The 16,014-nt window shown below is 37.3% G+C and overlaps 1 protein-coding gene across 1 annotated transcript; it reads right to left on the reverse strand.

Moving 5' to 3' along the window:
* Positions 1-6,008: 6,008 nt before the first annotated feature.
* Positions 6,009-6,965, reverse strand: LOC120225834 (olfactory receptor 10AG1-like). The gene has a single exon (XM_039224019.1). It carries the CDS (start codon positions 6,963-6,965, stop codon positions 6,009-6,011), a length of 957 nt encoding a protein of 318 aa, XP_039079950.1.
* Positions 6,966-16,014: the final 9,049 nt, after the last annotated feature.

Raw genomic sequence — 16,014 nt, forward strand, 5'->3', positions numbered from 1 at the left:
TGCTTTTAATTACTTCATTTCTTCTTTAATAGAACTCGACAGTTATTCCTATGCCAATTCATATTTTGAAAATATAATATCCATGGGGTCTCTGGGTGGCTTACTTGGTTGGCTCAGTTGGTTAAGCCTCCGACTTCATCTCGGGTCATGATCTCACAGTTCATGAGTTTGAGCCCCACATCAGGCTCTTTGCTAACAGCTCAGAGCCTGTAGACTGCTTCAGATTCTGTGTCTCTCTCTCCCTCTGCCTCTCTCCTGCTCATGCTCTGTCTCTGTGTCTCTTTCTCTCTCAAAAATAAATAAATATTAATTTTTTAAAGAAAATAAAATATCCATGAGTTTGAAAGTGAAGGAAGGTGTAGAATTTATTTTCAGAATTAGGCAAAGTCCTCACAGTAGCATTTACATTAGTGTGCCTAATCTTTCATGCCTTTAACCCTCTCTAAAGTGTTGGAAATTATTAAACCTTTGAACTAGTTTTATCAAGGAAAAGGATCACCTGTCAATGGAACCACTAATGGCTGTCTCCAATTCCAGATTCTCAAGTCACTCACTGGCTGAGTGCATGAAGAGGTTTTGAGTGCATCTGTCTCTGAGACTTCTGTTAGTAGTTCTTTGATAATTATACTGTTCTGTAGTTTTAGCTGTAATTGTACATATACTTATAAGACAATATTAGCTCCTGTTTTTTTTATTTTTAATTTTTTTAATTTATTTTTGAAAGAGAGAGCATGGGCCAGTGAGGCGTGGGGGTGGGCTTAAGAGGATCAGAAGAAGGCTTTGCACTGATAGCGGTGAGTCTGATGCTAGGCTCAGACTCACGAGCCATGAGCTCAGGACTGGAGCCAGGTTGGACACTCAGTCAACAGAGCCACCCAGGTGCCCCTACCTTCAATTTCTTAGATGGTTATGTTTTATGTCTTTAACGTTTTACATCTTCTACCATCTAACACAATGTACTGCATTTATTTATTTACCTTTATTATCCATGGAAGTATATGTGTTTATATCCCTTCCCATTAATACTTTATATAAGAATTTTTATATGATTTTGATAAAGACCGTGGTGGTGATGATAATGGTGATGATAGTGACGACAAAGATACAAGTGGTGGTGTTTTTTGTTTCTGACATTTAGTAAAGCTTGAATCACAATGTGATGGATGGGAAGTGCTATCCCAAGAGTTCAGATAACTAATTTTAATCTTTGCCTTACCAATATCTTGAGCGATTCATTTAGCTACTCTTTCATTACATAAAGAACAGAAATTCAGCTGATTGCCTACTGCAGATCTTACTGGCTTTTTTCAGTAATTCATGACCTGGGTTGTATCCAGTTCAACTGGTAGAAAGGAGCTCCAAAGAGCTACACACAGCAAGGAGATTCGACAGGCAGGAAGAAGCAGGAGCAGGAAGTTATGCTGGGCGAAAATGAGTTGCTTATTGCAGAATGACTTCCTTGTAGGGCAGGGCAGAGATACGTCAGGCAGATTACCTAGCTTCATTACCTTGCTTGAGTAGTTTTAGATTACACTTTTGGGAAAGCCAAAACTGAAGCGAAGTTGATATGGGACTGAAAATAAGCAACTCTAGAAGTGCCTGAGTGGCTTAGTTGGTTAAGAGTCTGACTTCAACTCAGGTCATGATCTCACAGTTCTTGAGTTCAAGTCCCGCACTGGGGCTCTGGGTTGATAGCTCAGAGCCTAGAGCCTGCTGGAGATTATGTGTCTCCCCCTCTCTCTCTGCCCCTCCTCTGCTTGTTCTCTTTGTCTCAGAAATAAATAAACATAAAAAAATTATAAAAAAGATAAGTGATTCTATTTTGGGTCTGTTTTCTTTTCTTTAACAATTCACAATTAATAAAATGGTGAAAACACACTATTTTCTATGAACTCCTAGGATTATTATAAGGACCAAGATACACCTGGCATGGAGAAGCATTTGGAAGAGTTTAAAGCACCAAGAATGGAAGTGTTGGCTGTATTTCAGTATAGTTCTCAAGGAAATCACTAGCTGTGTTGTATTTTATATTCAAATTCATAGAGATAATCAATATACAGCTAATTTTGAGAAAACAGGACATTCTACAATATGATGTTCCCACCATAAGTTCCTTCACAAGGTGCAATCACCATACCATGGCCATAATAAGGGGACAAGTCACTCCTGATATTGATCAACAAGGTACCTTTAGGGGTCGGTGCTCAAGCAGAAATAATTGAGTGGGGGTAGATATCAGTCATCATCTGATTGACAAGAGACCGTGCAAACTTGCTTTAACCTCACCAGGAGTTTTCTCGACTAGTGGGCTCAGTATGGCTCTGAACACATCCAGAATAGTGAATCCTTTCCAGAAGGTTTTTCAATTTACTTTTTCCAGGTCCATCAGAGGAAATCAGTATCTATGGCACCTATCACTTTACAAAACGTATTTCATAAATAATAGAACTTGGGAGTTATAGTTATTACTCAACCCATGAGCTGCTAAGTTGTTTTAACAGGCATGAAAACAACACTAATCTTGTACATCTCCATCACAGCTTTCAGGTGATCAGCTGCATTGTCAATCGGGAGTACTATTTTGAATGGAATCTTTTTTTCTGAGCAATAGGTCTCAACTGTGTGAGTAAAATATTCAGTAAACCATGTTGTAAGCAGATGTGCTGTCATCCACACTGTGTTGCCCCATTTCTAGAGCACAGGCAGAGTAGAATTAGCATAATTCCTAAGGGCCTTAGGATTTTCAAAATAGTAAGTGAGGACTGGTTTCAACTTAAAATCAGCAGCTGCATTAGCCCCTATCAAGAGAGAGAGTCAGTCGTTTGAAACTATGAAGCCAGGTATTGACTTCTTCTCTTCAGCTATGAAAGTCATAGATGGTGTCTTCTTCCAAGAGAAGTCTGCTTCATCTACAGTGAAAATCAATTGTTTAGATAGGCCCCCTTCATTTGTATCTTAGCTAGATCTTGTTAGAAACTTGATGAAACTTCTGTATCAGCATTTGTTGCTTTATCTTGCACTTTGATATTATGGAGACATTTTCTTTCCTTTAACCTCATGACCACCCTCTTCTAGGTTCATACTTTTCTTACAGTTTTACTTCTCCCAGCCTTCATAGAACTGAAGAGAGTCAGTGTCTGGCTCTCGACTAGGCTTTGGCATAAGGGTATGTTGTGGCTGGTTTGCTCTATTACACAGACAACTAAACCTTTCTCCACATCAACATTAAGGCTGTTTCACTTCCTTATCATTCCTGTGTTCACTGGAGAAATACTTTTAACTTCCTTTAAGAGCTTTTCTTTTGCGCTTACAAACTTGGCTTTTTGGTGCAAGAGGCCTACCTGTCAGCCTATTTTTGGCATTGAGCACATCTTCCTCACTAAGCTTAATCATGTCTATCTTTCTATTTAAAGTATGACTTTATTTTTTTTCCACTTGAACACTTAGAGGCCATTGTAGGATTATCAACTGGCCTAGTTTCAATATTCTTGTGTCTCGGGGAACAGGGTGGTCTGAGGCAAGGCAGAGAGTCCAGGGAACGACCAGTGGTTGCAATAGTTAGAACACACACAACATTCATTGATTAAACTCGCCTTCTTACATGAGTACAGTTCATGGAGCCCCAAGCTATCAAAGATCACTGACCACAGACCCCTGTAACAAGTAAATAATAATGGAAAAGGTTGAAATATTGTGAAAACCACCAAACTGTGACACAGCTATGTTTTGTTAAAATTGTATGATTATGACCTTGATAATTGCTTCTTAACATTTACTTTTCTTTCTTTCTTTTCTTTCTCTTCTATTCTCTTTTCTTTTTCTTTTCTTTTCTTGTTGAGGTTTTATGTCAGGGAAGAATTGTAGGGCAGTTGTGTTATATGCACTTTCTTATTCCTTCTAAAGAATTTTGGTGATAAATGCAGTAGGGTGATGGAGAAGGTGGAGGGGGAGTGAAGGTACTCTGTATTTTCCAAAGAACATTATGGGAGGCCTGGCGGGAATATCCAAGGGCCTGGAATGGTTGGTGCCCAGAGGTTTACAGAATCCAGGATGGTGTGGGGGAAACAGATGTGGGGAGAACAGTATTAACTAATATGAGTTTTATCAAGTTTTTCTTCTTAAATGTTCAAATTTATTCTTTCCTATCTTCCTACACAGGTATTTCATTGCTATTAAGAGACTGTAAAGTTTCTTTTAAAAAAAGAAAGAAGGGAAATTGCTGATTTTTTCTTAAGGAAGGGAAGAAGAGATAGGAAATATAACTCACATAGCCCAGAGTTATGTTTTTTAATGTTTATTTATAATTTTATATAAAATTTTTTAAATGTTTTATTTATTTCTGAGAGAGAGAGACAGCATGAGCAGGGGAGGGTCAGAGAGAGAGGGACGTACAGAATCTGAAGCAGGCTCCAGGCTCTGAGCTAGCTGTCAGCACAGAGCCTGACACGGGGCTTGAACCCATGAACCGTGATATCATGACCAGAGCCAAAGTCAGACGCTTAACTGATGGAGCCACCCAGGGACCCCTACGTTTGTTTATTTTTGAGAGACAGAGACACACAGAGCACTAGCAAGGGAGGGGCAGTGAGAGAAGAAGACACAGAATCCGAAGCAGGCTCCAGGCTCTGAGCTGTCAACACAGGGCCCCACACAGGGATCAAACCCTTGGAGTGTGACATTATGACCTGAGATGAAGTCTAACGCCAACCAACTGAGCCACCCAGGTGTCCCACCAGAGCTAACATTTTAATAGTTTTAAATAAAACTCATTTCAATTACCCAAAACTGTTATCAGTTCCTCCCCACATTTGTATCCTTTCTATACTTTTAAAACCTATATGTCAAAATTACCATCAAGTCTTCTAATTAACATGATAATAGTAAAGTAGATTAGCTAATATACTGGAGGAAGGCTGGATCCTGGAAACGAGATAATGTGGCTCCTTTTTTTTTTTTTTTTTCATAAGTGAATTAAACTTTAGGGAATAGGGGCGCCTGGGTGGCTTAGTCGGTTAAGTGTCCGACCTTTGCTTAGGTCATGATCTCGCGGTTCGTAGGTTCGAGCCCCATGTCAGGCTCTGTGCTGACTGCCAGCTCAGAGCCTGGAGCCTGTTTCAGTCTGTGACTCCCTCTCTCTCTGACCCTCCCCTGCTCACGCTGTCTCTCTCTCTCTCTCCTAGAAATAAATAAAACATTTAAAAAAAATAAATAAACTTTAGGGAATAGCTGATGAATCACCAATAAAAAACAGATAGAATGTGAATTATCTGTAACGCATCAACTGTACTTACTGCTGCTGGATTCAAATCTTTCCTTTCTTTACATGACGTCACCTGATTATAATGTGATTATTGGTCATGAGCAGATAAAATATCTATAGTTCAACTTTTACTATTTGTCATCCTTTCCATCTAACGAAGTTAATTAGATGTCTAATACTTTTCTTACAATTTTGGGACTAGAGATATAAAAATGAATAATCTTTCTGTGAAACAGAAAATGTTGGCCATATTCTGGAATCTTACAAAAAACAAAAACACAGCAGCAACAGCACCTTTAATAATTCCTATGTGTTATTTTAAATATTTCAATACTTTGGATTAAAAGTGGTATTAATTTACTGTTTAAAAATAACAACTGTGAGGCACCTTGTTGGCTCAGTAGGTTAATTGTCAGACTCTTGATTTCGGCTCAAGTCATGATCTCACAGTTCATGAGTTTGAACCCAGCGTCGGGCTCTGGGTTGACAGTACAGAGCCTGTTCGGGAATCTGTCTTTCCCTCTCTCTCTCTCCCTGCCCGTCAACCACTCATGCTTTCTCTCTCTCAAAATAAATAAATAAATAAACATTAAAAAATAACAGCCAAGTTTATTTCATATGAGATAAAAATATGACAACACTTACATAGAATGATTAAAAGTCATAGAGAAATAAAAGAAGAACCAACATGAATGGAAGGAGACTGTGATAAATAAGAAAATGGATTTTACAAAGTTATACTTTTGAGTCATAGTACAATCCATTTTGGTAGGAATTTTTTGAGTGCCGCCAAAACATCTTTGTTTCTCAGACAGTATATTATGGGGTTAAACATTGGTGTCACAATGGTGTAAAACAGAGAAAGAAATTTGTCCATTCCTGTGGAATGGCTGGACTTTGGTCTCGAATATGTAATGATGCCTGAACCAAAGAATAAAGCCACAACCATGAGATGTGAAGAGCAAGTAGAGAATGCCTTGGCTCGCCCAGCGACTGAAGGCAGCTTCAGGATGGTTGAGATTATTTTCACATAAGATCCAAGAATCAACATAAAAGGAATAGTGACAACAAGAGCACAAACCACATAAACCAATATCTCAATCATAAAAGTGTCCCCACAGGCAAGCTGAAGTATTGGAGGTATGTCACAGAAAAAGTGATTCAACTGATTAGACCCACAGAACGGTAGAGAGAAGATGAGGTAGGTGAATCCTATGTGTACTGGAATCCCAGTGACCCAACAGCCAGCTGCCAGCTGGATACACAGCCTACCGTTCATGATGAGAGGGTAGAGTAAGGGGTTGCAAATGGCCACATACCTGTCGTAAGCCATTGCAGTCAGAATAAAGCATTCGGTGGCTCCAAAGACCAGAAAAAAATACATTTGAATAGCACAGGCCAGAAAGGAAATACTTCTATTTTGTCTACAAAGATCTGTTAATAATCTGGGGATGGTGACTGACACATAACATATTTCCAAGAAAGAAAAGTTCCGAAGGAAAAAATACATGGGAGTCTGGAGGGAGGGATCGACCTTGGTTATTAGGGTAATGAGGCTATTTCCCATCAAAATAATCCCATAGATTATCAGAAACATGCCAAAAAGAAATTCTTGGAGATCAGGAACATCAGAAAAGCCAATGAAGATAAAATCCGTTATTGTAGTTTGATTCCCTTGTGGAGAACTTTGCCCCAAGGATTCCATCTACCAAAAAAAAAAAAGATTTCAAAGCTTAGAATTCTCTTCAATTATTGGGACCATTGCAGAATTGGACATATTAAATAGATGATTTCAAATCCCCTAACACAAAATAGATATCCAGTTTTTCTGTTTTTTTTTTGTTTTGTATTTTTCATGATATATTTCAAATCCAACATACCCAAAGTTTAGTATATAAAAACAGAAAGTAATTTTAAACACTAATCTTCCTGCTGATATTAATTATATACATATATGTGTAATAAATACACACACACACATATATATATAAAACACAGCAAAACAAACAACAATTAATTTTTAAGAAACCATATCCCGTAGCCTATTCTCAGAATAAGAACAGCACTAGTTAACACAGGACATTCTCTAATGAGAGATGTATGTCATTTTGGATCAGTCTGGTATCTATTGTACTTTATTTGTAATTTTTTCTGCCTAACACCTTCTTTTTTTATGTTTATTTATTTTTGAAAGAGAGAGAGAATGCACAAGTGGGGGAGGGGCAGAGAGTGAGGGAAACCGAAAATCTGAGGTGGGCTCCTTACTGACAGCAGAGAGCCCAAAGTGGGGCTAGAACCGGCAAACCATGAGACCATGACCTGAGCTGCAGATGGATGCTTAACCGACTGAGCCATCCATGTATCCTTGCCTTGTACCTTCTAATTTACAAGCAGTTTATATGATTCTTTCATGTTTGGTTTGATGTTCCCTCTGTGAACTACGTCTCAGATAACCACAGGGCAAGGCGATCAGCACACACGGGCCCTGCTCAGACTGGTTTGGGCTGCTCACCAGCTGGGAAGGAGACTTAGAATCTGATCAGGAAAACAGGGAATATTGCCTGGCTTCCATCATAAAAAACCATTTCATTTAACATATCATATACAGTTGTGTCAGAAATCATGTGTCATAGTAAGTCATATGTTCGGAATGTAAAATAGATTATATAAGATTTTGTTAAATTATGCCCTTAACTCTGCCATACCCTTCTCCAAAATCTTAGGAATTCTGCTTATATTCCAAATGTTAGGACTTTAGGAATAATCAGATAAGTTTAGGGCTTTTAAGGGGTAATTAAACAAGGAAAATGGAAAATAAAATGTGTGAGTGAATTTGATCTTAGGGTTGACTCTTCTAGTGCCAGACAAAATGTGAAATCTATTTTTATATATCTTACTTTTACCTCTAAGTGTGCATTTCTCAATATATAATATATTATTAATATACAATAATCTATTCATATAAATTATAAACATATCAATAATACATATTTTAGTATATATTATAGCTTATTTCGAATAAATACTGTGTATTATGAATATAATATATACGGTTGATCCTTGAACAATGCACCAACTCCACTGCAGGCAGTCAGAAATCTAGATATAACTTTTGACTTCCACAAAACTTAATTACTAATATAATCAGTCAATAAATTCATGTTTTATATGTTGTATGTATTATATACTGTAGTCATACAATAAAGTAAGCTAAAGAGGGGCGCCTGTGTGGGTCAGTTGGTTAAGCATCTGACATCAGCTCAAATCATAGTCTCATGGTTCCTGAGTTCGAACCCCATGATGGGCTCTGTGCTGACAGCTCAGAGCCTAGAGCCTCCTTCATTTTCTGGGTTTCCCTCTCTCTCTGTCCCTCCTTGCTCGCACTCCCATCTCTCCTTCGTTCTCTCAAAAAGAAATAAACACTAAATTTTTTTTTTAAAAAGCTAGAGAAAGAAAATCAAAAGAAAGAGAAAACACATTTACAGTATGTAATGTAAAAAAAAACAAACAAACCCGCATATAGCAAACTAGTGGACCCGTGAAGTTCAAACTGTTGTTCAAGGTTCAACTGTAATCTATCTATAGCTGATTAACCACCAGGAGGCACAGCGCTAAGTGCACTGTAGATGGATTCTACTCAGCTCCTTCAATGAGTAATCATTTTTAGACCACCTAACTTTGGTGACTACATAAGTATGCTTTCTCTGCCATTGCACTGCATCCTAGACGTTGCATCACTTTTTGTGATTCTCACCTAGCCTTCATTAATGTTAAACTGTGACCTTTTTCACACATTGCCTCATACTCCAAAACCCATATTGCCATGGGTTTTGAGTCTTTTCCTCAATTTCCCAGACTTCAAATTGCCCTTCCTTTCCCTGCAACACAACCCCTTTTTCTTCTTTTAAAACCCAGTTCCTCTTACCTCTGACAGATCCCAAACTACTGACACAATTTACAATTTCTGCTTTGTGTTTCTTACTTTTCACAACTCCTACATGTCTCCCTCCTTAGTTCCGTGAATCCTCTATTCTGACTTTAATTTTTCAAAGCATACCCTGAAAATAAATGCCCTTTCCTGGTTCCTCTCTGTTTATGGCTCAGAATGGTCAAGAGGATGGACCAGGACCTGGATGTTTCAGATTCAAATAATATGTTCTATAAACTGGGACTGAGTGCATGCTCCCCAAATCCTCTCTTGCCATCCTCTCTACTTTGTTTTGCTGATCTCTCTTTCTTTGTTTTTTTTTTCTCTTTTCACACTTTGGTAGTTATCTCTCCCATTTTATATCTTCTCAAAAGTTTCAAGATTTTGTGTCATCTTTCTTATATATTTCTTTTTCCTCAGAAGTTCCTCAGAGAAGCAATTGCAGTAGAAAAAGAATTGAATTTTCAATGACTCAGATAAGTTGATGAACATGTATTACATATGTGTTCATATATATCAACATATATTTTGTAGTATATAATGTGGTTTCTTACGAATAAATCCTGCATATAATCAGTACATAGTACACTGAGGATACTAATAGTAAATAACATGAGCTCAGTTTACATCTTTAGAGAGCCTACAGAAGTCAACAGTGTTCCATGGAATGTGAAATCTGTGTATAGAAAAATAAGAGGTGTTATGAGAGTGCAAGACAATTTCTTAAGGAAGTGACGTCCATTCTGAGAGTTCATCCGAGTTTATGGTATCATAGAACCATTCCATTATTTTTACTTTCAAGAAAAAAAGTAAAACATTCTAGGAACAAAATGCCCTCTTATGCTTATTCAGTTTCATTTACAAAAGCTAGTCAAGGGCTTACGTGGGTGAATGTTTTTTAAATATGTCCTCACAGGTAATGGCAAAAATGATTTCCCATTGATCTCAGCAAGCAAGCTGTATTCAACTAGATTCAAGTTCACTGACCAAAGAACTTGATATTGAGTGACCGACCTACAATGGAAATTAGGTATATTCTGGTGACATGGTCAGAACTCAATTTTCCTTGTTTGGAAATATGTGCTATAATGATATCATGGAGCTTGAAGAGTTGTTTTGTGGAGTAAGGAACACAGTTTAATCACCTTACTTAAAATAAGTGATAGCTTGAGTAAGCATTTTTATGATAGTGATTGTACTTATTGTAATCATTATTATGATTTTAACTCATCTTTTTTCTTTCTTTTCAACTTTGCTCATCTTCCATCCTGCCCTGAAGTGACCTTTTCTTAATCTAAGGGGGAGAGAATGAATGTACAGGGTAGTGCTCTGGAAAACTAAGTTTGAAATTAATGAACTCTTCCTGCCATATAGATCTAAACCAGAGGCAATACCTGTGGGAGGGGGGAGCACTCTAATTTAATGGGATTGAATTTTAGTTTTTCCCTCAATTGTACCAGGGTCATGTACTTTACTCAAATAAGAGAAGTAGACTTGGTTATGTAAATACAGAAGAAAACTTAATTGTGAGAGTCAAATTCAAATTTTATTTAATATATGAAAGCATCCTCAGAGATACTTCTTCAATTATTTTCTTTTATGAAACTGATCTATTCTCTTTATTAACAATTAATGGTTGGGGTGCCTGGATGGCTCAGTCAGTTAAGTGTCTGACTGCAGCTCAGGTGATGATCTCACAGTCTTGAGTTCGAGCATCACATCGGGCTCTGTGCTGAAAGCCCAGAGCCTGGATCCTGCTTCAGATTCTATGTCTCCCTCTCTCTCTGTCTTCCCTGCCACTGCTCATGCTCTGTCTGTCTCTCTCTCAAAAATAAAACAATTAATAGTATTTTTGCAGTCTTATCATGGAAATTTCAGTTCTTCCTTTACCAGCATTTCTATTTGAGCAGAAATGAACATAGCTATACAGAGTAAAGAGTCCTAATATTTCCAACTATTTTTATTGTTAACAAGTTTTGAACATTTATTATGTGCTAATTACCCTGTCCCTGTTAATGACACTCCCTGTGTTATCTCATTTTCTTGCCTTCTATAAATTTTTAATGATTATTTATTTTTGAGAGAGAGAGAGAAGAAGAGAAAAGAGAGCACAAGAGTGCCTGGGAAGAGGCAGAGAGAGAGGGAGACAAAGGATCCAAAGCAGACTCTGAGCTGACAGCAGAGATCCTGATGTGGGGTTCGAACTTACCAATGGTCAGATCATGACCTGAGCCAAAGTCAGATGCTTAACTGAATGAGCTACCCAAGTACCTCTCATTTTATTCCATCCTAAATGAAGTAAGTACTGTTACTATTCACATTTTGCTAAAGAGCGAGAGGTCTACAGGGGTTAAGTAACATTCCTAATATCAGGAAGGTAGGATGTAACCTGACTTCAAACTCACCCATATGCCAGAGTCCACATTCTCAATCAAAATTAATACAGCATTGTACTGTGAGAAATGGTAGCTTCACTTGTGGTGAGCAGAGCATAACGTATAGAGTTGTCATGTCACTACGCTGTCCACTTGAAACTAATATAACATTGTGCGTTTGTATGTCAATTATACCAAGAAAAAACCCAAACATCAAACAACAACAACAACAACAACAACAACAACAACAACAAAACCAACAAACCCCCAATGGGCTTCATAGAACATTCTAGTGGAAACACAGTTTTGAATTTAATATTCTAATAATATAAATGCAACTAAGAAATATAAAACTTTTTACAGTGGCAAGAGGATTTCATGTCCATTTTATAGCTCATTTACTGCTTTAAAAATGTAGGATTGATTACTTCTAGTTATAGACTGTACAGTTCCTATATAAATTGTTAGTTTGACGCTTGTGATACTATGCTTTAATTTTTATTACATAATTCGACCTTCTCTTCTTTCAAGTTCAGAACACTTACCTCATAAAGGGATCTGGTTGGAAGAAAGTGTTTTGTTTCATGACTTTTGATTCTTTTTTTGTTAAAAAGATTTTTAATGTGTATTTATATTTGAGAGAGGGAAAGAGACAGAGCATGAGTGGGGTAGAGCAGAGAGAGGGGTACACAAAATCTGAAGCAGGCTCCAGGCTCTGAGCTGTCTGCAGAGCCCGATGTGAGGCTTGAACCCATGAACTGTGAGATCATGACCTGAGCCAAAGTCGGACACATAAGCAATTGAGTCACTCATGAACCCCAATGATTTTTGAATTTTAAATGTAACAAATACAGTGTAATAAAATAAGCAGGGTAAAATGATTACTGCTTACCTTTTTATATTATGGAGAAATCACTGTGTATCATTTTTTTATAAAGACTATGGTCTTATGCAATATAAATTTTGGTTTTGAATTATTCAAGGCACAAATTCCAGCCATCTTTATTTTTCTATGAAATTCATACTTAACTTATATTGATCAGTGCATGTTTGGTTGAAAAGAGCCCCTTATTCATTGCAGGGGCATCTTCTCTCTGTGATGTTGCATTTTTAATCTCAATAATCTGTTTATCAGGTGGCAACTTAGAAAATAACTAAGGCTGTCTCTAGTTGCATCAGCGCTGCCTTGAAATTTCTCTCCCTGTGGAGAATGGTCTAAGGAACGGTAGCCTCCTGGCCACTCCTCTTTACCTTTCTCCCCATGCTCTCCATCTTTGGAGAATAGAGCAATTCCCTTCCTAGGCCATTCACAGTGTTAAATTTGCTCTGTATCTATGTATGAAATCAAAGGATACTAAATTTCAAAGTGTTAAAACACCATTTCTGAACCTCAACTAATGTAATTTTGAAACTATCTAGAGTTCATGAATCATTTGGGGGTTTTATAGTTACACATACTTATATTAGAAAAAAAAAGAATTTGGAGAAGAAGATAGAGTCCGTTGAATTTCAAGTTTTCCGTACTGTGAAGTTGAAGATGGGAAAATGACATAATGAGGACTTTAAAACTATTAGGAGAGAAAGGTAGAGTGACTATTGCTGCTGTAACCTTTGGCAAATTATGCAGAATAATTAATGCATTCATCTTTTCTCTATGTATTAAAGCATTCAACAGGTGCTGTGCTATATACTACAAGAGACACAGTCAGACACACTCTATAGATAGTTCTGACTGCCAAGTATCTGTTTCTCTGTCGAACCGAGCTGGTGTGTCACATCCCTTGACAAGTGATCCATTAGTCCAGCAGGTGAAGTTACATATTTCTACTGTAAGACTCTCACATCCCTCCTATATAAACTTCAGCTTGCCCCTTATGATATTATGCTTTAATTTCCACTCCATAATTTGACCCTTTTTTTTTTTTTATCACTAACTCCTTGACTCCAGGATATTCGTGTTGCTCACTTGTACATATCCAGCTCCAAGTAGGGAGCCAGCTATATGTAACACTCTGGGGCTTTTTAGGGACTCCATAATTCACACCTGTACCATTTAACTTTCCCAAGTCATTAATCATATATGGTGTTCGCTTCAATTATTTGCAGGGACTAAAATTTAAATCCAAGCTATTTATCGTATAGTGGAATAATGGTTTCAGGAGTGAAATTAAGTCTTAAACAGAAAATAGATCACTTTTACTATTTATTTATTTATTTATTTATTTATTTATTTATTTGGTTTCATTATCCAGTATTTAGAATTTAATTTGTCATTTGGCTTACATTATTTTGAAAACTTTTTAATAGCCACATAGATGGGAGTTTTCACTGTTAGCAATGTCTTTTCATCTAATTATACAACAATATAAAAGCCTGTATTTCCTTATGTTTCATAGGATGTACTGATTGCTCTAAAGATGGGACATCCTTAGGAGTCCAAACTCAGCCTACAGAATCCAGCGTCTACACAACTGTTAACATTGTTGTCAAGCCACTGTTTCTCCTGGCTCTTGCACAAATGTGAGAACTGTGATTGGATTCGGTCAAGTTACCACACCATAAATTCTGTTTTTCTTACCTAAACACATCAGTTTTTATTGTGTAAAGGCTCAAACCTTTGGTTGATATCAGAGCTCTGAAAAAAAGTTGATTTAATAGGTTTGGAAGTATTTACCTTGGTTTATTGAAGACATAGATTCATAGACGTCCTTGGTCCCCCATTATAAAAGTCCTTCACATTTCTTTTATTTCTTTTTTTCATTAAAACAAATCTTGATCACTTACTTTTTTACAATGTTTACTTATTTTGAGACAGAGAGACAAGGAGAGAGAGGGGAGAGAGCAAGTGGGGGAGGGAAGGGCATTTTTTGTGTTTAATAAACAATTTTAAATGTTTATTTACTACAGGGGCACCTGGGTGGCTCAGTCGGTTAAGCGTCTGACTTCGGCTCAGGTCATGATCTCACGGTTCATAGGTTTGAGTCCCACAGTGGGCTCTGTGCTGACAGCCAGTTCAGGCCTGGAGCCTGTTTCAGATTCTGTGTCTCCCTCTCTCTATGACCCTCCCCTGCTCACACTGTCTCTCTCTCTCTCTCTCTCAGAAATAAATAAAAAATATTTTAAAAAAATGAACAGAAAACTATGCAGCCAAGAATGCTCTATCCAGCAAGCCTGTCATTCAAAATGGAAGGAGAGATAAAAGTCTTTCCAAATAAACATAAATTGAAAGAATTTGTCACCACTAAGCCAGCCCTACAAGAAATCCTGAGGGGGACACTCTAAGGGAAGTGTTGCAAAGAATGAAGATACCAGAGACACCACCACGAGCATGAATTCCACCTAGGACAAAATGACTCTAAACCCACATATTTCAATAATAACACTGAATGTAAATGGGCTGAATGCTCCAATCAAAAGACGTAGGGTAGCAGAATGGATACAATAACAAAATCCATCTATTTGTTGTCTACAAGAAACGCATTTTAGACTGGAAGATACCTTCAGATTAAAAGTAAGGGGATGGAGAAATATATATCATGCTACTGGAAATCAAAAGAAAGCTGGAGTAGCTATACTTATATTGGACAAACTGGACTTTAAGTTAAAGACAGTAACAAGGGGTGAAGAAGGGCATTATATAATAATTAGAGGGTCTATCCATCAGGAAGAGCTACCAATTATAAATGTCTACGTACCAAAGATGGGAGCACTTAAATATATAAAACAATTAATCACAGACAGAAACACTCTTATGGATAAGAGTGTGATAATAGCAGGAGACTATAATACTTCACTTACAGCAATGGACAGATAACTAAACAGAAAATCACTAAAGACACAATGGAGTTGAATGACACATTGGGCCAGATGGATTTGACAGATATATTTAGATCTCTATATCCTGAGGCCAGGGAATTCACTTTCTTCTCAAGTGCGCATGGCACATTCTCCAAGATAGATCACATACTGAGACATAAAGCAGCCCTCAGTAAATATAAAAGAATTCAGATCATACCATGCACACTTTCAGATCATAATGCTTTGAAACTTGAAATCAATCACAGGAAGAAGTCTGGAAAACCTCCAAAAACATGGAGGTTAAAGAATACCCTACTAAAGAATGAATGGGCCAATCAGGCAATTAGAGAAGAAATAAAATAAAATATATGGAAACAAATGAAAATGAAAACACAACAATCCAAAATCTGTGGGATGTGGCAAAGGCAGTCCTAAGAGGAAAGTACATTGCACTCGAAGCCTATTTCAAGAAATTAGAAAAAGTGCAAGTCCAAAATCTAACAGCTCCCCTAAAGGAACTAGAGGCAGAGCAACAAGAGCACCCCAAACCCAGTAGAAGAAGAGAAATAGTAAAAATCAGAATAGAAATAAACAACATAGAGACCAAAGAAACAATTGAACAGATCAATGAAACCAAGAGTTGGTTTTTTGAA

Source organism: Hyaena hyaena, unplaced genomic scaffold (genome assembly GCF_003009895.1).
Source record: "Hyaena hyaena isolate Hyena2069 unplaced genomic scaffold, ASM300989v1 scaffold_1546, whole genome shotgun sequence".
Lineage (NCBI taxonomy): Eukaryota > Metazoa > Chordata > Mammalia > Carnivora > Hyaenidae > Hyaena > Hyaena hyaena.

Bases quoted from the DNA above. Each gene is read 5' to 3' on its own strand.
- LOC120225834 (XM_039224019.1), bottom strand. From the start codon at position 6,965: ATGGAATCCTTGGGGCAAAGTTCTCCACAAGGGAATCAAACTACAATA.